This window comes from Callospermophilus lateralis, chromosome 11, assembly GCF_048772815.1.
Source record: "Callospermophilus lateralis isolate mCalLat2 chromosome 11, mCalLat2.hap1, whole genome shotgun sequence".
NCBI lineage: Eukaryota > Metazoa > Chordata > Mammalia > Rodentia > Sciuridae > Callospermophilus > Callospermophilus lateralis.
In genome coordinates, this window is record NC_135315.1 from 62,234,502 (window position 1) to 62,257,417 (window position 22,916).

The 22,916-nt window shown below is 41.7% G+C and overlaps 1 protein-coding gene across 2 annotated transcripts in view; it reads left to right on the plus strand.

The window, feature by feature from the left end:
* The first annotated feature begins 46 nt into the window (after positions 1-46).
* Top3a (DNA topoisomerase III alpha) overlaps positions 47-22,916 on the plus strand; it is a 30,708-nt gene continuing 7,838 nt past the window's right edge. Inside the window, exons 1-16 of one of the 2 annotated variants that reach the window (XM_076869177.1) lie at positions 47-432; positions 2,513-2,572; positions 3,740-3,813; positions 4,404-4,479; positions 5,328-5,436; positions 7,053-7,196; positions 7,310-7,480; positions 8,281-8,381; positions 9,965-10,039; positions 11,343-11,425; positions 11,908-12,115; positions 15,449-15,634; positions 15,756-15,885; positions 18,428-18,541; positions 18,644-18,809; positions 21,428-21,571. In XM_076869177.1, the coding sequence (XP_076725292.1) occupies positions 253-432; positions 2,513-2,572; positions 3,740-3,813; positions 4,404-4,479; positions 5,328-5,436; positions 7,053-7,196; positions 7,310-7,480; positions 8,281-8,381; positions 9,965-10,039; positions 11,343-11,425; positions 11,908-12,115; positions 15,449-15,634; positions 15,756-15,885; positions 18,428-18,541; positions 18,644-18,809; positions 21,428-21,571 (2,021 nt within the window). In that variant the 5' untranslated portion in view covers positions 47-252. Of the gene's footprint in view, positions 433-2,512; positions 2,573-3,736; positions 3,814-4,403; positions 4,480-5,327; positions 5,437-7,052; positions 7,197-7,309; positions 7,481-8,280; positions 8,382-9,964; positions 10,040-11,342; positions 11,426-11,907; positions 12,116-15,448; positions 15,635-15,755; positions 15,886-18,427; positions 18,542-18,643; positions 18,810-21,427; positions 21,572-22,916 lie in introns of those variants that run through there. The other variant, XM_076869178.1, reaches the window with a different exon arrangement.

Here is a 22,916-nt window from a genome sequence, read left to right on the forward strand (position 1 = left end):
TAGGACGCGCGCCTGGCGGAAGCACTCCAGAAAGGCGGGCGGAAGTAGGACCCTGAGGTGCGGGGATCGTTGTAGAGGAGGCAGCGGCCGGGAGAAAGCCCATTGACAGCTTTCCGAAGGCCTGCGAGTTGACTGGACAAAAGCGCCGTCGGCGCCCAGAGATTCTAGTTCCCTTGCGGTGGGCGGTACCGGCTTCCCCGACATGCTCGGGCAACCGCGGAGTGGGATCGACTGCGGGCGCGGGGCCTAGGGATGATCTTCCCAGTCACCCGATACGTGTTCCGTTGGCTGCGACAGTCTACATGCCGTGACTTGTCCCGCTCCGCCATGGAAGTTGCCTTCCGAGGCGTGCGGAAAGTCCTCTGTGTGGCCGAGAAAAATGACGCGGCCAAGGGTATTGCGGACCTGCTCTCCAACGGTCGCATGAGGCGGGTAAGAGAGCGCTCTGAGTAGTCTCGGCCCCTGGAGGGAAGCCCACCGAGCGGACCGCGTACTGGGCGTTCATAACCAAGAGGAAGGCGACTTCTCCCCGCTCAGTCTTTGCCGTCTCTGGCCCAGACCACTGCCGAGGCCGCTTGTCTGCCCTCCCAAGCCCCAGGTTCTCCTCCGACCGATGTGCGGTTTTAAATGTAGTTAGGGTGAGCCCCGCATTTGCTCGAAAACCTTTGATCTATGCCCACAACAGCATTCCCAAACTTGACCAATTCTCCGAAACTCCTGGAACACATCTGGAGTGGTTCTAGGGAAATTTGTATTTTAATATTTTTCCCTTCTGATTCCGAAGTTCAGTGCAGTTGGAAACCCCTAATCATACACCTTAACTTTTGAAATTCAAGTCTTGGCTGATGGCTCCCCAGTCTTCCTCTGCCACAACTTCTGCAGTCCCTTTGATTTTTTTTTTTTTTTTCCTTCTCTAATCGCACCTTGATGGGGCTGCACTGTAAGATTTGGGGATTAGAAGTGAAGTCAACCTTGTTCCTACTCCTACAGATGAAGGCCATTTGTTCCTTCATCCTTCAACATCTTTGCTATTTCAAAGCCATACAACTGCACCAAGAAACTAGTAACCATGGCCAAATCATAAACTCTTCTATCAAAATTTAAGTACCTCAAAGGCAGGAATTGTGTTATTCAGTGCACACTGACCATGGAGCAGGCTCTGTTTTAGGGATAAATGAATAGGACCTGCCTGCTATTGTTAAGGATGTATTATAGGACAGATGGAAAACAGACTGCTGGGGGCTAGGAATGGGGCTCAGTGGTAGAGCACTTGCCTAACATGCTCAAAGTTCTGGGTTTATTCCCCAACACTTAAAAAAAAAAAAAAAAAAAAAAAAAAAAGACTACTGGAATCTACTAGAGATGAAGCAAAGAAAGGAATGGTAGAGAGAATGTCTGGGAAAGAGTTCACAAAAGAGGTTACATTTCCCAGTCCTCACGTGACCTTTCTCTTCTGTTCGGTGCTGGTAGAAGAACTTTGAATGCTAGTTGGGAAGGTGGGAACTACTTAGAGAGGGTCTTGCTTATCCACACTTGCAGCAGCAGAGGTGCTTCATAGGTTGGATTTTGGTTGCAGCTTGTGGTGTCATTGAATTTCAGAGCCAGGGGAAATAAAGAAATAACTTTATTCAAGAATAAATTGGAAAAAAAAGAGTTAATTGAGGGGCTGGGGGTTGTGGCTCAGCGGTAGAGTCCTTGCCTAGCATGTGTGAGGCACTGGGTTCGATCCTCAGCACCACATAAAATAAATAAAGATCCATCGACAACTAAGAAAAATTTTTTTTAGATTCAGAAATGTGAATGACTTGGTTGTGGTCACTAGTTTATTGGTGCACTGTTATGATGTTGGGGGATATTGGGGGAGGGAAGAATTAAAAAATGTTGAAAAAAAATGTTCAAGAGACTTTGTCTGAATGAGAGCACTTAATGCCATTAATTTGTCATGTGACCTTGGATAAGTCCTTTCTCATCTATGAGAAGATGTTATATTAGCTGACCTCAAGCTTTCCAGAATAAAAATTCTATGGATTCTAGCCTAACACAGTGGCACACATCTATAATCCCAGTGACTCAGGATAGCAATACCCTGTCTTGGAAAAAAAAGCTGTTAGTAATTTAGCCCAGGGGTTGGGGATTTAGCTTAGTGGCAGAGTGCACTTGAAGTCCTGAGTTCAGTCCTGGGGGGCCGGGGGTAATTTAGCCTAGTTTTTAGTTTGTTTATTTTGGGGGAGTACCAGGAATTGAACTCAGGGGCACTCAACCACTAAGCCATATCTGCAGCCCTATTTTGTATTTTATTTAGAGACAGGGTCTCACTGACTTGCTTAACACCTCATTTTTGCTGAGGTAGGCTTTTTGAACTCACCATCCTCCTAACCCAACCTCCCGAGCCACTGGAATTACAAGCATGTACCACTATACCCACTTATTTGAGTTTTGCTTGATCCTTATGCTTATGATCATTTGTTTTTTAATGTGGTTTATAGTTTGTACTTATTTTTTGTTTTTATAGAGAGAAGGACTTTCTAAATTCAACAAGATCTATGAATTTGACTATCATCTCTATGGACAGGTAGGTGCTAAATATTTTTGTCATAAAGCTGAGGTATGTTTCAAGTCCATGTGCCATTTTGGTGTATATTCTTTGGGTTTTCAGCCATGGCTATACTATACATCCTCCCTAATTGCTTATGTTTTAATCAGTGAAGAAGAATTAGCCTGACCATATGTAAAATATGTCACCGTCTTAAGAATAATTTTTTTAGCTGAATGCAGTGGCACATGCCTATAATCCTAGCTACGTGGGAGACTGAGGCGGGAGTATTACAAATATGAGGCTAGCCTTAGCAGTTTAGCAAGACCCTATTTCAAAATAAAAAATGAAAAAGGATAAGGATGTAGTTCAGTGGTAGAGTGCCCCTGGGTTGTTCAATCCCTACTACTACATCATGTGTGTGTGTGTGTGTGTGTTTCTTTTAAGGATGTGGTAGTACATACTTGTAAATCCCAGCTACTCAGGAGGCTGAGATGGAAGGGCAGCCTGAGTAGTTCAGTGAAACCCTGTCTCAAAACAGAATGAAAAACAAAGGGCTGGAGATGTAGCTCAGTGTTCAAAGTCCTGGGTTCAATCCCCAGTACCACCAAAAAAAGAATTAAATTTTGTTACCTAAGGGTTCCTGGTTAAAGGTGATAATTTTATAACTTATAAGGAAGTTGCTTTAATAGCATATGGTCCCTTCTCATCTGTTTTATAAGAAGCTAATAAATGAGGAGTTTTTGGTTTTTTGTTTGTGTATATGTAGTACTAAGGATTGAACCCAGGGCCTCATGCATGTTAGGCAAGCACCCTGCCACTAAGTAACAAAACTTTAAATGATACAAAAGATGTTATGATACTACAATTAGAGTGGTGATTATCTTACTATAGTTTTTGATTTGAAGAGTTATTGTATATGTTTGTTTCTTCCCAGTCAACTGTTTTTTAGTTTGGGATTTGGGGACTTTGTTTTGTTTTGTTTGCAGCGCTGGGGATTGAACCCAGGGCCTTGTACATGCTAGGCAAGCCCTCTACCACTGAGCTACACCCCCAGCCCTGCCAGTCAATGTGTTTTTTTTTTTTTTTTAATTTTTTGCTTTTGTTTTGTTTGTGTTTTCTTTAATAGAAGTTTTTTCTTTTGATTTGAACTGTATGGCAAAATGTAAGTACAAAAAGATTAATTTGAATTTTGTTATCATTCAGAGTGTTACCATGGTGATGACTTCAGTTTCTGGGCATTTACTGGCTCATGATTTCCAGATGCAGTTTCGAAAATGGTCAGTATAATTTCCAGGGGAAGCACTTTCTGATTATTACAGTAAATTGTAAAAAAAAAAAAAAAAAAAAAACAGGAATTTTGAGGTATGTTGATGTTACTATGTAATTTATAATACTAAAGTGACCTGGAATTATCTGATTCAGGGTAAATATTTATCTTTAGAATAAATAACCACTCTTAGGTGTTCCCCCAAAACAGACCCTCTCATGCAGTCATTGGACTGCATTTATCCTGTTGCACATATGCATGAAAGGGTTCCAAAATATCTTATCAGCTCATCTTTGTGGGAGAGTGAACAGTGATCTGTGCAGAGAAATAGCTTTGCATTTAATTCTAGGCCTTTCCCCCCCCCCCAAGATGGAATCTTGCTATGTTTCCCAAAATGGTCTCAAACTCTTGGGCTCAAGTGATTCTCTTACCTTAGCCTCCCAAGTAGCTAAATTATAGTACATACCACCATGCCATGCTTCTCTGAGCCATTTTTGGGATCCACCAGTGAGCCCATTGGAGTGGTACATTCTTATGAGAGTAGAGGACTCTACCATTAGTGCTAAGGTAAGACTCCTTGTGCTTTTGTTTGTTTTCCAGGCAGAGCTGCAACCCCCTAGTCCTCTTTGAAGCTGAAATTGAAAAGTACTGCCCAGAGAATTTTATAGACATCAAGGTAGGGACTTTTAGAAGACATGTGGCAAAAAAGTTGGAACTACCACGAGTGGCTTGCACAGTCATTTATATATATATATATATATATATATATATATATATATATATATTTTTTTTTTTTTTTTTTTTTTTTTTTTTAGTTGTTGATGGACCTTTATTTTATTTATTTATATGCAGTGTGAAAATAGAACCCAGGGCCTCACACATGCTAGGCAAGCACTGTACCACTGAGCCACAACTCCAGCCCCCATTTCTGTATTAATGCATTTGAATTTGGATGTAAGATTTTGCTCCAAACTCCATATCATGATTTTAAAAGTTATTTATTTCCACCCATTGTATAAATGAAGCCTTTTTAACTAAGCACCCAAAGGATGAAGTAAGCTTTTTATGAATAGTAGGTGTTTAGAGTAAGTTTTGTTGAATTGTTAATTCCAGTGTTAGTTCCAGCCCTAGAATAGACTAAAGAGGCTACAAAGTATAAGTCATTTGGCAGTGATTGTCAGTTCAGGGCTGTAGGTAGTTCACCACTAACTGAGAAACCTTAGATGAAAATCAAGTTAATTTTTCTTAACCAGCATATAACTAGAACCACTAGAGGTAGAAGTGTGCATTAGAGCTAAGTTGTAGGTATTATTGTATTTGGTGAAGTTCTAGAAACTCATTTATGAGTCTGGAGGATAGTACTGGTGAACACCATTAGTAGCTTTGGTATGAGCAGTTTTCTGTGACTATTCATAAAGGGTGGCACACTCCCAAGAACAGCACTGATCCTCAGTTAATTCTCTTTAAGTATCAAGTAACTGCTCTAGATTCTGCTCTTACTGCTCTTTCCCCCGTTAACTTTAGAAAACTCTAGAACGAGAAACGCGGCAGTGTCAGGCCTTAGTGATCTGGACTGACTGTGACAGAGAAGGTGAAAACATTGGATTTGAGATTATCCATGTGTGCAAGGCTGGTAAGTCTGCTGCTATTGAGGTTCTCTGCTGGGGTGCTTCCAAATAGAGAATTCTTCTATATCTCCATACAAGTGGGCCATATTCTTTTGCATATGTTTTCTCCTCCCAAAGCAATGGGAATTACACCAGCTGTGTTCCTTGAGCAAGTCACTGAATCTTCAGCTTCCTCATATGCAGTGTCAGGGCAATCTGACATGCTTCCTAGGACTGCTGTAAGAATGAGTCAGCAAATAGTGTATTGTATTCTTTTTTTGTGTGTGTGTGTGTACTGGGGATTGAACTCAGGGGTACTTGACCACTGAGCCACATCCCAGCCCTATTATATTTTATTTAGAGACAGGATCTCACTGAGTTGTTTAGGACCTCATTTTTGCTGAGGATGGCTTTTTTAACTCACGAACCTCCTGCCTCAGCTTCTAAGGTTCTAGGATTACAGGCTTGTATTTCTTAAAATTGTATATTGAATTTGTGCCAAAGAATGCATTTACCATAACTAAAGTACAAAGAAATCCTAAAAACATTCTGCTTTTTTAATCTCCCAAATTCTTTGTACAATGCCTGAGTATTCATTGTTGGATTGGAATGTGGCTCAATGGTAGAGCACTTGCCTACTGTATGGTATTCCATTCCCAGCATATGAATGAATGAGTGGATGAATGTTGGCATGAATTTGAATGGCTGTAACAGAGTTAATATTTCCACTTAGAGGAAGTGTTGAGCAACTCATTTTCATTCTGTGGCTCAGAGGTTGAGGTTGCTACTTTCCCTAAGAGATTTGTGTCAAAAGCTCTGATGGAGCAGGGTGCTGTGGCACATGCCTATATAATCTCAGTAACTTGGGAGGCTGAGGCAGGAAGATCATTAGTTCAAAGCCAGCCTCAGCAGATTAGTGAGGCATTTAGCAATTCAGCAAGACCCTGTCTCTAAATAAAATATAAAAAAGGGCTGGGGATGTGGCTCAGTGGTTAAGGGCCCCTGGGTTCAATCCCCAATACCAAAAAAAAAGCTCTGATGGCTTCTGGAAATTTAAATACATTAACTTTCAAGGGACAAAGTGTATTTCCTATGTTCTTTTCTGAAGGGACATGAAATTCCCCCCATAGGACCCTTTGATTGACAGTGTTTTTCTTTTCTCTACAGACCTAAAGAGCAAGTAAAAATAAAGTCTTAAAAGCCCCACCTAGAGAATTTTAGTTAAAATTGACCGTGCTCTTTTTTCTGGCAGTACTCCAGTTACAGGTTATAATGGTGTTTCCCTTTTCTGTTGGGGAGGGGGCAGGGATTGAACCCAGGTGCATTTAACCACTGAACCACATCCCCAACCCTTTGGGACAGGGTCTCGCTAAGTTGCTGAGGCTGACTTTGAACTCCCAATCCTCCTGCCTCAGCCTCCGAAGTCACTGGGGTGATAGGCCTGCCCAACCACACCTACCTAGCATGTTTCCCTCTTTGAATTTGAATTCCCTCTTACTAATTTAAACTAATAGGTGAAGTGGACTCCTTACAACTTCTTGAACAGGTTTGCCTTTCAAGAAGGTGGTTTAGGAAAAGTGAGCCCTTTGCAATGAGTGCAGTGTAATTTGATTTTGACCTTGGTGACCCTTGTGTTGTACAGTGAAACCTGGTCTACAAGTGTTGAGAGCCCGTTTTTCTGAGATCACGCCACGTGCTGTCAGGACAGCCTGTGAAAACCTGACTGAGCCTGATCAAAGAGTCAGTGATGCTGTGGATGTGAGGCAGGAGCTGGACCTAAGGATCGGTGAGGAGCCATGGACTCTTCCATGTTGAGGCACACTAGTATTGGGTCATAGATCCAAAATTATCTCATCATCCATCACTTCCTCTTTCATCCCATCTGCTCTCACTGTCCAGGAGCTGCCTTCACTAGATTCCAGACCCTGCGGCTTCAGAAGATTTTTCCTGAGGTGCTGGCAGAGCAGCTCATTAGCTATGGCAGCTGCCAGTTCCCGACACTGGGGTTCGTGGTAGAAAGGTTCAAAGCCATTCAGGCTTTTGTGCCAGAAATCTTCCACAGGATTAAAGGTAAAATTGGGGGGTTATTGTTTATAGTATGAAACCTACAAGCCCAGGGATAACAAGAAAGTGCTAATAATATTAATTAAGTGGGAGGGTTTGTTTTTTAAGCCTTGCTGCCCTTCACCTTGCCCCATTACAGTATTCAGAATCCACTGGTTTCCTTAGTTATCCAGAACTCTTCCTTATTTATTTTATTTTATTTCTTAGTTAATTTTTTATTAATATATGACAGCAGAATGCATTACAATTCTTATTACACATATAGAGCACAATTTTTTATATCTCTGGCTGTATAGAATGAATATTCACATCAATTCATGTCTTCATACATGTACTTTGGATAACAACATCCATCACATTCCACCATCATTTCTAACCCCTTGGCCCCTCCCTTGCCCTCCCACCCCTCTGCCCTATCTAGAGTTCATCTATTCTTCCCATGCTCCCCCTCCCTACTCCACTATGAGTCAGCTTCCTTATATCAGAGAAACATTCAGCGTTTGGTTTTTTAGAGATTGGCTAATTTCAGTTAGCATTATCTTCTCTAACTCCATCCATTTACCTGCAAATGCCATTATTTTATTCTCTTTTATTGCCGAGTAATATTCCATTGTGTATAAATGCCACATTTTTTAATCCATTCATCTATTGAAGGGCATCTAGGGTGGTTCCACAGTTTAGCTATTGTGAATTGCAGAACTCTTCCCTATTTTATCTTCCTTTGATTTGTACTGTGATACACCTTTTTCTGTCTGTCATATCACGTACTTTCTCTGAGACAGCCTTTCTATTTATATTCCAAATAGTAACTCATGATCACAAAGATGGTACCGTAGAATTCAACTGGAAAAGACATCGTCTGTTTAATCACACAGCTTGTCTTGTCCTCTATCAATTATGTATGGAGGTAAGGAGTCCCATGAGAGTTTAATGATCTAAGAAACATTCTGCACACTTCCTCAGCCATACCCTCCTGTTGGCAGTAGTGAACCTGTTCCATTCTTCCCCTGAATTGTATTGGCTTTAAGTTCGCATCTCCGGGCATCATCACTTTTTGGAAGCCAGCAAGACCAGAACCCCAGGAAATAGCACTAAAAATGTACAAGGGGAATATCTGCAGAACTTTTAGATAAAATTAGAAATTTTGAGGGCCGGGCACCGTAGTACATGCCTATAATCCCAGCTGCTCGGGAGGCTGAGACAAGAGGATTGCAGGTTTAAAGCCAACCTTAGCAAAAGCAAGGCACTAAGCAACTCAGTGAGACCCTGTTTCCAAATAAAATACAAAAAAAAAATAGTGCTGGGGATGTGGCTCAGTGGTTGAGTGCCCCCTGAGTTCAATTCCCAGTACCAAAAAAAAAAAAAGAAAATTAGAAATTTTAAGATGTATACAACTAAAATCCCTCCCTGACACATATGGTTGGCAGGGACTATTCTAGATGAAGTGATCTTGAAGGGCCTCTCTAAGAAGTGACATTTGAACAGGAAAAATGTGTCTCATAGGAAAAGGAGCACTTGCAAAGTATCACAACCAACTCATGTCCCATGCCAGTCATGATAGAACTGAGACCCCAGTTTCACATTCCTGCTCCTCAGAAGTATTGTCCACTATGCGATGTCACTTCCCATAGGTCAGCACCTCTTTGCACAGTTTAACCCACAGCCTACACACAGTGATGCCTAAGTGAAATGCAGATGTGTCTATGTTTAATAATTTGTGGTATGCTTCTGGCAGCTTTATTAATACTTTGATAAAGGGAATGATAACTATTAAGCACTTGAATGTACCACTTCATTAAATGTTATTTTGCTCAATCCTGATAATATTGTGAAAATAGTTATGTCATTCAGTTTTACAGAGAAGGAAGCTAGAGAAATTGAAGTGAGTTGCTCATGGACACACTAGAGTTATTGAATGGCAGAGCACTAGCCATTAGATTGGATCCCAGTATGTCTGTTGCACCTTCATAAAATGTTGTGCAGAAATACTTGACATGTGGTATACTTTGAGCCCCTTAAAAAGAGCAGCTGTCCCCAGTCTGTTGGGAGGAAGAAACTTGGTTTGTGATACACTTCAGCTGAGTTCCTTCTTTTATATTCTGTTGGAAATGTGAATTTGGTTTTTCATTTTATTGCTTTTATTGTCTGGTTTTTCCTATTTCTAATTCTATATTATCCTGAATTTTTAAAAAAGTAATATTATGCATAGGTAGGTATAAAACTGAACTTGGGAGATGAATAGACTGGTATTTTGTCATCTTTGAAGGCTTGTAAAATTGCTGTTCAGAATCTTGGTTTGAGTAGGAAGTGGATGATGGTGTCCACCACACTGTCAAATGATTGACATTAAATGGGGGCGTCTCTTAAGCTGTGGCTGAGCCCTCTGCTGGCAGTCACTATGATCTGGAATGGTAGGAAGGGGCTGTCACAAACAGGCTGCAGGTGACACACCTCTAGGTTAATGTGGTCTTTGTTCTCCTGGCTTTCTAGGATCCCCTGGCAACTGTGGTGGAGATCAGGTCTAAGCCAAAGAGCAAGTGGAGGCCTCAAGCATTGGACACTGTGGTATGTTACAGACAGACTATTCCAGGCACTGGAGAACAGTCATTTTATATTGTTGGGACTGAGATTCTGCATGGGCAGTGGAAGGAAGATCACTTGGAGAAGGCATGGGCTTTCTTCACCTGGACTTTTTGTTTTTAAAGTTAATAAATACAGTATAACTCCATTATATGAGTTTGGAGAAACAGAAAGAAAATGACAAATGACCCATAATCTTGCCATCCTTATGTAGTCAGTGACATAATTTTGATGTCTTCTCTTGTTGTGGTGGTTTTAGCACTAGGGATTGAACTAGGGGTGATTAAACACTGAGCCACATACCCAGCCACTTTTTATTTTTTATTTTGAGATAGGGCCTCACTGAATTGCTGAGGCTGGCTTTGAACTTGTGATCCTCCTGCCTTAACCTCCAGAGTCACTGGGATTACAGGTGTGCCCCACCATACCCTGCTCTTCTTATTCTTTATGTGTATATTTTTATAGCGTTATAATGGAGTAGCTTGTTTTGGGGTTTTGTTTATTTTTCCACACAAGACAAGCATTTGCTAGGCAAGCACTCTACCACTGAACACATACTCAGTATGTGTTTTATTCCTGGCTGTTTATATGTGCTTTGACTTATCAGCAGCATTGTCAGGGTATCACATAGGGAAAAGAACAGCTGGTTATTCCCAAGAAGGCATTAAAGGATGCTTTTTATCCTCCAGGGCAATTTCCTGGGACTCAAATGGTAGTTTCTTTTTTTTTTAAAGAGAGAAAGTTTTTTTTGTTTTGTTTTGTTTTTTTTTTAAAGAGAGAGAGGGAGAGAGAGAGAATTTTTTAATATTTATTTTTAAGTTTTTGGCGGACACAACATCTTTGTTTGTATGTGGTGCTGAGGATCGAACCCGGGCCGCACGAATGCCAGGCGAGCGCGCTACCACTTGAGCCACATCCCCAGCCCCTCAAATGGTAGTTTCCAAAGTATGATTCTCAGACTGCTATACATTAGCATCAGTTTGTTAGACTGTTGGTTAAAAATGCAGATTTCGGCCTCTATCACAGCCTACTTTTATCACATTTCCTGGTGGTTAGGCCTTTGAATCTTCTACCTCCCCTGGAAAGTCTTATGATCACACATCAGAGAACTACTAGCTGGGATCTGCCTGGAAGTCTCAGAAATCTTCTTTGGGCACAGTCTTTCCCTCTCAGCATGATGGCAATAGTTGGAGTTGCAGGAGCCAGACCTGCCTAAAGATGAAACATGCAGTCATGGCAGGTCCTGACACACATTATACCTTAACGTGCCTATTGACCCTCTTAACAGGAGCTGGAGAAGCTGGCTTCTCGAAAGTTGAAAATAAATGCTAAGGAAACCATGAGGATTGCTGAAAAGCTCTACACTCAAGGGTAAATATTCTGTATTTGACAATAGAATTTGGTGCATCTTTATCAACATGGAATATTTTAGAAATATAGCTTATAACATACTGTTTAGATATCACTCTGACAGAAAAAGCATTTTAATATAAGAACCAAAAAATAAATTGAAATCCCTTTTTGTTTTGGTCAGACTGACCAGCCCTAAGAGGCCAGTGAAGTCCCCCAGGCCATAAGGCTATTGCAGAGTCCTGGGCCTTTATCCTGCCTTATGTTGTCCCTTTCGAGTCTCCTTTGGCTTCTCAAAATGATTCAGCAAGAAAGATTACTGCTTTTCCACCCTGAATGGGGATCCCACCTCTGACCTTTGTTCAGCATAGGTCACCTAAGTGCTCTCCAGTTGAACTAGCTATATTAGATCAGTGATTGCAGGTGTGTTCTGGGACTTGGAGTTGTTACAGACCATTGAAGAGTTTAGCAATTTCTTTTTCATTTGTTTACTTTTCTTTTAGGTACATCAGCTATCCCCGAACAGAAACAAATATTTTCCCCAAAGACCTAAACTTGATGGCACTGGTGGAACAGCAGACCCCAGATCCACACTGGGGGGCCTTTGCCCAGAGCATTCTCGAGCGGGGTGGCCCCACCCCACGCAACGGAAACAAGTCTGATCAAGCTCACCCTCCCATCCATCCCACCAAGTACACCAGCAACTTGCAGGTTTGTTTCCCTGAGTGTGCAACCTACTGAAACTCAGAGGCAGGTGCTGAGGATCAAAGTATGATTCAAATTTGTTCTCCAGGCTCTGACTTTGGAAAATAAGTGATGTTGAACTATCTATTTCATTTCAAAAAAGAGAAGGCAGTGTTAGACAAAGTCTTGTTCCTGGCTTTCACAAAAGACCACCCCCCACCCCACTAGCCCCCCCCATGTTAGGCTCCATTCTCCGTCAGCTCTGTTGCTTTTTCACTAGTCCCTCATATGGACGCATATATGGCAACCTACCTTCCCCCATACCGTGGCATAGCCTCCATACCCTTACTAGTCTCCTGACCTTGCTGGTCCCTTATTACCTAGAAAAAGCCTTAACCATCTTCCAAGACTGGACCTATTTTCACAGCCTTTCAGAACCTTTCCTACCACTGCTTACTGCACTCTCCAACATTTCACACTCACCTCTCTCTGCTCAGCCATTCAGTGATTCAGTCATTTCCTCAGCTAGGGAGTAATCACTATGTAGGCAACAACTATGAAGGATTATTTGGCATCTGCCACTAAGTAAACTTTGGGGTTTTTTTTCATTCTTTGTTTTGGCCGTACTAGGGGTTAAAACCAGGACCTCATGCCTACCAGGCAAATGCTCTGCTGCTAAGCTCCTTCCCCTCTCCTTTTTATTTTATATTTTGAGACAGGGTCTTGCTAAGCTACCCAGTCTGAGCTTGAACTTATAATCCCCCTGCCTCAGCCTCCTGAGTTGCTAGTATATACATGTGCACCACCATACCTGGCTGGTCTTTTTTCTTTCTTTCTTTTTTTTTTTTAAATATGTTTTTAGTTGTTGATGGACTTTATTGTCTTTATTTTTTATGTGGTGCTAAAGATCGAGCCCAGTGCCTCATGCATGCTAAGCAAGCACGCTACCACTGAGCCACAACCCCAGTCCCTCTTTCTTTTAATATTTATTTTTTAGGGGCTGGGGATGTGACTCAAGCAGTAGCGCGCTCGCCTGGCATGCGTGTGGCCCAGGTTCGATCCTCAGCACCACATACAAACAAAGATGTTGTGTCCGTCAAAAATTAAAAAATAAAAATATATATATTTATTTTTTAGTTGTAGTTGAACAATACCTTTATTTAATTTATTTATTTATATGTGGTGCTGAGGATCAAGCTCAGGGCCTCACACGTGCTGGTCGAGCGCTCTACCACTAAGCCACAACCCCAACCCCTACCTGTTCTTTTTTTAATAATACATATTCTTTCCAATTTAAAAAGTACCTTTGCAAGGCCCTGAGTATAATCCCTAGCACCACAAAATAAAAGTACCACATGTTTATTTTAGACACTTTAGCAAACACAGAAGATAAGAAAGAAGAAAAGAATTATCTATAATCCTGCCCTCTACTCAGAACCTGATTTTTCAGCACCTGATTATATTATAATATAATAATAAAAGTTTAATCTCGTATAGCTTTATAAAAACTTCTTAGGGGCTGGGGTTGTAGCTTAGTTGGTAGAGTGCTTGCCTAGCACATGTGAGGCACTGGATTTGATCCTCAGCACCACATAAAAATAATAAAATTAAAGGTATTGTGTCCATCTACTACAAAAATATTTTTTAAAGATTTCAGTACTATATTATGAGCATTCCTCATATGCTACAGTATTTAAAGTGTAATGTATAAGCTGGACATGGTGGCACACCGTAATCTATCTACTGAGAAGATAGGCAGGAGAATTGAAAGTTTGAAGTCAACCTGGGCAATTTAGGGAAACCCTGTCTCGAAATAAAATGAAAATGGGGGGCTAGGGATGTGGCTCAAGCGGTAGCGCGCTTGCCTGGCATGCGTGCGGCCTGGGTTCTATCCTCAGCACCACATACAAACAAAGATGTTGTGTCCGCCAAGAACTAAAAAATAAATATTAAAAAAATTCTCTCTCTCTCTCTCTCTCTCTCTCTCTCTCTCTCTCTCTCTCTCTTTAAAAAAAAAAATAAATAAAATAAAATAAAATGAAAATGGCTGGGTCCAGGCACAATGGCACATACCTATAATCTCAGCTACTCAGGAGGCTGAGGCTGGAGGAACATATGTTGAGAGGCCAATCTCAGGAACTTAGCAAGGCCCTTAGCAACTTACGTGAGACCCTATCTCAAATAAAGGGCTGGGGATGTGGCTCTGTGGTTTCACACCTTGGGCTCAGTCCCCAGTACAAAAAAATAAAACACTGGAGATGTAGTAAGTGGTAGAGTACTTGCCTAGAATTTGCAAGGCTCTAGGTTCAATACCCAGAATAAGTACATAGATAGATAGGTAGGTAGATAGATGTAGATAGATAGGTATTACACAAATGACCCATAATTTATTTTGCCAAATCTGTATGTAAGATTTAAGTTCCCAGACTCAGGGTTGTAGCTCAGTGGCAGAGCGCTTGCCTCGCACATGTGAAGCACTGGATTCAATCCTCAGCACAACTTAAAAATAAATAAATAAAATAAAGGTATTATGTTCATCTACTACTAAAAAAAAAAAAAAATTTTAAAGATTTTAAGTTTTTAACTTTTTGATATTTATACATAAATATTTGTGTGGATCTCAATTATTTCCTTATGAATGAATGAATGAATTTTGGGGGGCAGGTACAAAATATTGAACCCAGGGGTGCTTTACCACTGATTTATATCTCCACAGTCCCCTATTTAAATTTTATTTTGAGACAGGGTCTCACTGAGTTACTGAGGCTGGCATGAATTTGAGATCTTCCTTCCTTAGCCCCCAAGTCACTATGTATACCACCATGCCTGACTCCTCTGAATGAATTCTTAGAAGGTGAATTGTTACATATAAATACAAATATCTCATGAGTATTTGTATGTAACAAATACTAATGTAATTTGTATGTATGTGAGATTTAGCCTCACTAAACCCTTGCTTACCTGACTGATGCAAATTCACCCCAACAAACTATTGCTTGAAAGGAAGCATGAAGCTGGCCTTGAGCAGTCAACTGTAGTGTTACTCTGTGATTTTTATCTTCAGGGAAACCCTTATTAATTTCCTAGGCTTTTGTCTTATTTTTGTTTCTGTTGAATCTACATCAGAAATCCCCATTCTGGGCCTGGGGAAATAATGACTACCCTTGCTTGCCTTTTGCCTGATAGGGTTGTGAGGTTTATCAGCCAAAAACCATCAGCTCCCCAAGGACCTGCCTAGCCTCACATTGGTGTAGGGCCTGAAGAGCGTATGGCTGACAGTGGCATAAACCAGGTTGAAATTATTGATGATGATGCTATCCTTGAGGTACAGGTTCTCGAGAGATTCTTCTTTTTCTTCAGGGAGATGAACGGCGACTATATGAGTTCATCGTCCGTCATTTTCTAGCCTGCTGTTCCCAAGATGCTCAGGGGCAAGAGACTACTGTGGAGATTGACATTGCTCAGGAACGCTTTGTGGCCCATGGTCTTATGATTCTGGCCCGAAACTACCTGGACGTGTATCCCTATGATCACTGGAGTGACAAGGTGATAAGGAGGTGGGCTCCAGGGAGAGGGAGGTCAGTCAAACTCCAGACCTATGCTGGTTGATAGAGCAGGACCAGACTGAGTATGTGTGATCTGATCTTTGTGCCTGCTGCTCTTCTAGCTCCTCCCTGTCTATGAGCAAGGCTCTCGCTTCCAGCCCAGCACTGTGGAAATGGTGGATGGGGAGACCAGCCCACCACAACTGCTCACTGAGGCTGACCTCATCGCCCTCATGGAGAAGCATGGCATTGGTCAGTAACTCACCTGGGGATCTTGTAGCTCTCAGGCACTTACTGTATATGCGGCTCCAAGTCTACTCTCAGCACAGGTGCTACCTCTGTATCCCCATTTAATAGTTAAAGCTAGACCTAGAGAGGTTAAGAATGTTCCTAAGGTCACCAAATTCCACAGCCAATGTGCTTTTAATGAATTTTAGTTTAGTTTGATTGTTTTGCAGTGCTAGAGTTAGAACCCACAGCCTCTTGTATACTAGGCAAGGGCTCTACTAGAGACACATCCCTATCCTTCAGCCATTGCTTTTAAAAACCCTACACTGCACCACATGTGTAGTGATCTAGATGTTTCCCATGGCTCAAGGCTGATCAGGGAGCACCCATTAGCCTACGTGGGGATTTGGAGTTTTTTTGGTTAAGAACAACAAATAAGTTATCAACAATTAAAATGATAAGTTCATCCTCAAAATCTGTATCTTCATTCTTTGAAATATCAGACCTGGCAGCCATCACCCTGAAACTAGTGTGAGTGGCAGGCACTAAAGACACAAAGAAAATTAAAACCTAATCTTTCCCTTTTAAGAATTCAGTGTGGGGCTGGGTTGTGGCTCAGGGGTAGAGCACTTGCCTGTCATGTGTAAGCACCACATATAAATAAAAAAAATAAAAAGATCCATTGACAACTAAAAAATATTTTTAAAAAAACAGTCTACCAGAAAATAAACCAAATCCAGCAAAATGTGACAGGTTCTACAGGAGCGGGCAGGGAAAGGGGGCTAGCATTTGAGCTGGATCAGAAAACCACATAGTGACACTTCCTCATTAATGAAGGCAAATCCAGCCTAGGCAAAGCCTGAGGAAGGACAGGAAAACACATGCCTGCTATGGCTGGGAGTGTGTAAGGTGAGAGGTTGGAGGAGATGAGAATGAAGAATGATTTGAGCCAATTTTGCCAGGCCCTGTGTGCCCAGCTGAGGGTCTTAGATTTTAGCACATGGTGAGCAGCTAAGATTTCTAAATAAGGGAACCACATAGACTCAAGTTCTTAGCAAATAATTTTAAGAGGTTTATTGAGACATAATTTATATAATTTGTCCATTTAAAATGTACAGTTCAGTGCTGGGGGTGTAGCTCAGTGATAGAATACTTACCTAGCATGTGTGAGGCCCTGGGTTTGATCCCCAGCACTGCAAATATAAAATGTGAAACTCTGTGTTTTAGTATATTCACAATGTAGTATAGCTATCACTACAGGTTAAAACATTTCATCTCCTCAAAAAGAAACCCATTTTCTTTAGCATTCGCTCCCTATTCCTCCTTCCTTCTAGCTCCCCCGATCCCTAGGCAATCCCTAATCTTTTTGACTCAGTAAGTTTGCCTATTTTAGACCTTTTGTAACAAACTTCTTTTATTTAGCATATCCTCAAGGTTCGAGTGTGTTGTAGCATGTCAGAACTTTTGTCTTTTTTATTACTCCATTGAATAGATAGACCGTATTTATCTGTCAATTGATAAGACACTTGGGTTCTTAAAACTGTTCTGCTGTTATGAACTATGTTACAGATAGTCACATTACAAGTTTTTGTGTAGTTTTTGTGTTTTCCATTTTCTTGGGTATACAACTAAGAGTAAGATTGCTGCACCACTTTTTGAGGAACCACCAAACTATTTTCTGAAATGGTTGCACCATTTTACATTCCCACCAGCAGTGCATGAAGGTTTCAGTTTCTTCATATCCTTGCCAACACTTGCTATCTGTCTTTCTGATTATGCTGTAGTTAAGGAGTATGAAGTGGTATTTCATCAAGGTTTTATTATTTCCCTATTAGCAGAGCTACTTTTTTGTTGGTTGATTGGTTGGTACTGGGGATTGAACCCAGAGGCTTTACCACTGAGCTACATCACCAGCCCTTTTTGTTTCTGTTTTATTTTGAGACAGGGTATCACTATTGGGATCCTCTTGTCTCAGCCTCTTGAGTCACTGGGATTACAGGTGTTCGTGACCAGAGCTACATTTTAAAAGAGCCCTTTGGCCACAGCTTAGAATGGGTTGGGTAAAGGTTGGGGGAGAGACTAAAAATAGGGAGATGACACTGTTGCAGTATTGTAGCCATGATCCTGACCCAGGAAGAATAGAAATTAAAGGAGTAGTTGTAACAAGATGCAATAGCACATACCTGTAATCCCAATAGGAGACTCACAGGTTCAAAACAAACCTCAGCAACTTAGCAAGACCATTTAAAAATAAAACTTAAAAAGGGCTGGGGGGTGTAACTCAGTGTTAGAGCACTTGACTAACATATGTGATGCCTTGATCCAATCCTTAGTACCAAAATTAAAAAGTAGTGAAGCTGGAGTTGGCAGCTTTGATGAATGATGGGGTGGAAGGGAGCAGGAGAGCAATGTTCCACTGTGATTTCTAGTGTAAGCCAGATATGAATGGAGCTATCTTACCTGCATAGGCCATCCATGTATATAATGGATCCCAGGGTGATTGAGGTTCCCACAGACACTATGCAATTGTCTCTAATGTCTCTAAGTAACCTGAAATGGCTTCCAGGTACTGATGCAACTCACGCAGAGCACATTGAGACCATCAAAGCTCGGATGTATGTTGGGCTCACCTCAGACAAGCGGTTTCTCCCAGGGCACCTGGGCATGGGACTTGTGGAAGGTAAGAGAGAAGGGAGCTTGCAGTGAGTAGGAGACCACATTGCCCAAATCCCTGCGGTTGCCTGTCTTACAGGACCTCACAGAGTACTGCTCTTTCCCACAGGTTACGATTCTATGGGCTATGAAATGTCCAAGCCAGACCTCCGGGCCGAGCTGGAAGCTGATCTGAAGCTGATCTGTGAGGGAAAGAAGGACAAATTTGTGGTTCTAAGGCAGCAGGTGCAGAAATACAAGCAGGTTTTCATTGAAGCAGTGGCTAAGGCAAAGAAGTGAGTACAGACCCTGCCTTCCAGCCCAAAAGGTCCTATAGTTCCCAAGCCATGGCCATACCACCTACCTCTGAGAAGTGGAAGTTCATAGAGACAGTTCAGCAGAAACAAGATGATATAGTTACTCCTAACCCTTGCTTTTTGGCATGCTAACCATGGTTCATCTCCACCAGTCGCCTTTTCACCTACGGAAGAGTGGAAGTGACCATATAGGCTCTACCCCTTTCGTTTTCCTCCTCTGGGTTTAGTTTATTCCTTTCTATAGAGTTTTGTCAGTATAGAAACAATTATTCTGGACTTTTGGTTTAGAAATGCCATTATCTTGATATTAAATTTTTTGAGGGGAGGGGAATACTGGGGATTGAACCCACGGGTACTGTACCACTGAGCCACATCCCCGGCCCCTCTCCTCCTCCTCCTCCTCTTCCTCCTCTTCTTCTTCCTCCTCCTCTTCCTCCTCTTCCTCCTCTTCCTCCTCTTCCTCCTTCTCTTCCTCCTCTTCTTCTTCCTCCTCTTCTTCCTCTTCCTCCTCTTCTTCCTCTTCTTCATCCTCTTCTTCCTCCTCTTCCTCTTCCTCTTCCTCCTCCTCCTCTTCTTCTTCTTCTTCTTCCTCGTGTATTTATTTATTTATTTATTTTGATACAGGGTCTAATTAAGTTACTGAGACTGGCTTCAAACATGTGATCCTCCTGCCTCAGCCTCCTGAGTTGCTGGGATTATGGGCATGCATCACTGCACCCAACTTGATGTTAAATCTTGAATTAGGTAGCACCATATTTCAAATCAGAAAATCCAAGAGCTAGTATATGACCCATTTTTTTCCTGTGGAGAATTTGAAGGTAGCCACTCAATAAGCAGCATGTGTGTTTTGTTAGAAATAACATGTTTTCGAGCCAGGAACAGTGGCACACGCCTATAATCCCAGCCACATTAGAGGCTGAGATGGGAGGATCTTGAGTTCAAAGCCAGCCTTAGCAAAATCGAGGTGCCAAGCAACTTAGTGAGACCCTATCTCTAAATAAAATACAAAATAGGGCTGGGGATGTGGCTCAGTGGACAAGTGCCCCTGAGTTCAATTCCTGGTACAAAAAAAAAAAAGAATTAAGGGGATGGGGATATAGCATAGTGGGTAGAGTGCTTGCCTCCCATGCACAAGGCCTTGGATTTAATCCCCAGCACCATAGAAACAAAAACAACAACAAAAAAAGAATTAACATGTTTTCAAAACAAAAAAGAAATAACATGTTTCTACCTTTGATAATATAATTCATATAAAATATATATAATATATAATTATATACAACACATAACTATTAATATATAATTGTGTATGTGTATACATATATATATTTAAAATTTTGTATTTTAAAATCTCCAAAATGATGTGTCTTTGTTTGCTAATCAGATGAGTGATGGGAGGGTGTGTATTGATAAGCTACAGGATGGAGGCTGGTTGTCAGGGGAACCAAATGTTGGAGAATTGGAACTTTGAGCTCCGCCCCACCATACATACATTTGCAGAAAAGAGAAAAGGGGTTGAGGGTTGAGTTGATCACCAGTGGCAAATGATTTATCAATCTTGCCTAAGTAAGGAAACCTCCATAAAAACCTAGAAGCAGAGCTGGGGGTCATAGTTCATTTATTGAGTGTTTGCCCACTATGCTTCAGGTCCTGGGTTTGAACCCCAATACCACAAAACATACATGCACACACATGGGCCTCCAAGAGCTTACAGTAGCTAATTTTGTGGAGAGGATGGCGTACCTAGAGAAAGTGTAGATGCTCTGCCCCCTTCCCACATGCCTTACCCTATGCATCTCTTCCAAATGGCTATTCATCTGAGTTCTGTAAGCTGACATAAAAAGTTAAACTTGAGGAGTTTGTCATGGGAAGCCCAGTTTATAGCCAGTTGGTCAGAAGCATAGTTCACAACCTGGAATTTGCAGCTGGCATCTCAAGTTGGGACAGTCCTGGGGACTGAGCCATCAACCTTTAGAGTCTGACACTAACTCCGAGGAGATAGTGCCAGAATTGAATTCAATTAGAGGATGCCCAGTGGTGTCTGCTGGACAATTGGTGTATGTGGGAAATACTACTACCACACGCCTTTTGCATGTATTGTAGGCAATGACAATTTTGGAATTTTTTTTAATCCTTCATATCACTCTCATACCAGTTTTGAAAAGAGATGCACAAATTAGCATTAATTGCAGACAGCTATTTCTGGTGTTTGTGTTTGGACTCAGTATAGTTTTTTTCATGTGTCTCCTGAGATCTCATGAGCCAGGCCAGTGGAGAGCTCAGTCACCTCTCTGCCTGCTACTCAGGCCTGTGGTCCTGGCCAGCTGGTCCCAGGCTCATATATGTTCTTTAATTAATTTGTTTATTTATAATTTTTATTCTTTAGTTGTAAATGGACACAATATCTTCATTTTATTTTATTTATTTATTTTGGTGGTGTTAAGGATTGAACCCAGTGCCTCACGTATGCGAGGTAAGCGCTCAACCACTAAGCTACAACCCCAGCCCCTCACATATATATGTTCTTGACATATAAGAGTGTTGTAAGTTTCTTTGCATTGATTGATGGCCACTGTATGTGTTTGCCTTTTCTTCAGATTGGACGAGGCCTTGTCCCAATACTTTGGGGAAGGGGCAGAAGTGGCCCAGCAAGAAGAGATCTACCCAACCATGCCAGAGCCCATCCAGAAGTGCCCACAGTGCAACAGGGACATGGTCCTCAAGACCAAGAAGAGTGGCGGGTTAGTGCCAATTTTTGCTTTTACCTCTGCTTGCGCAGCACCTGCTGTTTTAGCCCCCTAGTACTGAAAGGCCCTGTCAGTTCATGTCCTTGTTATTATTTAAAGACAGACCTGTTATTGGCAGTCTCTGGGCAAGGTGTTATAGCTAGCAGGATAGCAGGGTGTGATGTGGGATGTGAAGTACTGTAGGAAGTCAGAGTAGTTGGTCCCTATAAATAAGACATTATTTACCCAAAGTCTGGCGAATGGTGGAACATGAGCTTCAGATCCAGATGGGTCTCAATTCAAGTCTCACTTCTGTCACATATAATCTGTATAACCCAAAACAAGTTATTTGACTGCCTTGATTCCTAATTTGTTTTTCCATAAAATAAGAAACAGTAATACCTGTTTAACAAAGCTGAGTTATTGTGAGGATTTGAAAAGAGTGAAGACATGTTATCCAATACATGGTAGATGCTGAACAAATAGTTTCTCTTGTGTAGTTGTTGTTTTGTTGTTGTTTTGTTTTGTTTTAGTTTGTAGATGGACATCATACCTTATTTTTATTTATTTTTTTATGTGGTGCTGAGGCTTGAACCTAGTGCTTCACACATGCCCTACCACTGAGCCACAACCCCAGCTCTCTTCTTGCCTAATTTTAGTTCTGAATTGGGCCTAAAACCTCAGCTCCCTTTTTATTTCAATGTAGTTGATCAGAGTGGGTTCAGTTGCCCAGTCTGGCCCATTTTCCCAAGCCAGCAGCTGGCCGCTTCAGGAAGTTCATGGTGAAAGAAGTGAAAACCAGGCAGTCATGCTTTGCCCTGCACCGTCCCTCTGCCTGATGTGATACAGGGTGCTTTGCAGACATCATCTCATTGAGTCTTCATAAAGGCCCACAAAGCAGATGTTTTAAAGAGTACAAACTCTAGAACTTCAGCCAGCTGAAGGGCTGGTTCTGAGTAGGGTAGCTATAGTGAGTAGTAAAGGCAGAATTTGATCCCAGTTCCCCACTTCCTTTCTTCACTCTGCCCTGCTCACCTGGGTCTGTAGCACTGTGTGAATGAGGAAGGTGGTTTCCCCTGACTCTTCCCAGCCCAGCAGCCAGAGACCTGGCTAGCCTAGTGACAAGAAGGGCACCCTGGCTCTCAGCAGCCAGATGCCTGTGGCCAGAGCCAGAAGTGGGTGGCAGGGCTTGTGTGTCCACAAACACAGAGGTCAGTGCCACTCAAGGTTTAACCAGCACCTGAGCATAGAGTTTAGTGCTTGATAAATCCTACTGGTAGTTTTTTCTTTGCCACCAGTAGGTAGTTGGATTCATAATCATTAAAATATAAAGGAAAAGAATTTTTACCAGGATTCTTTC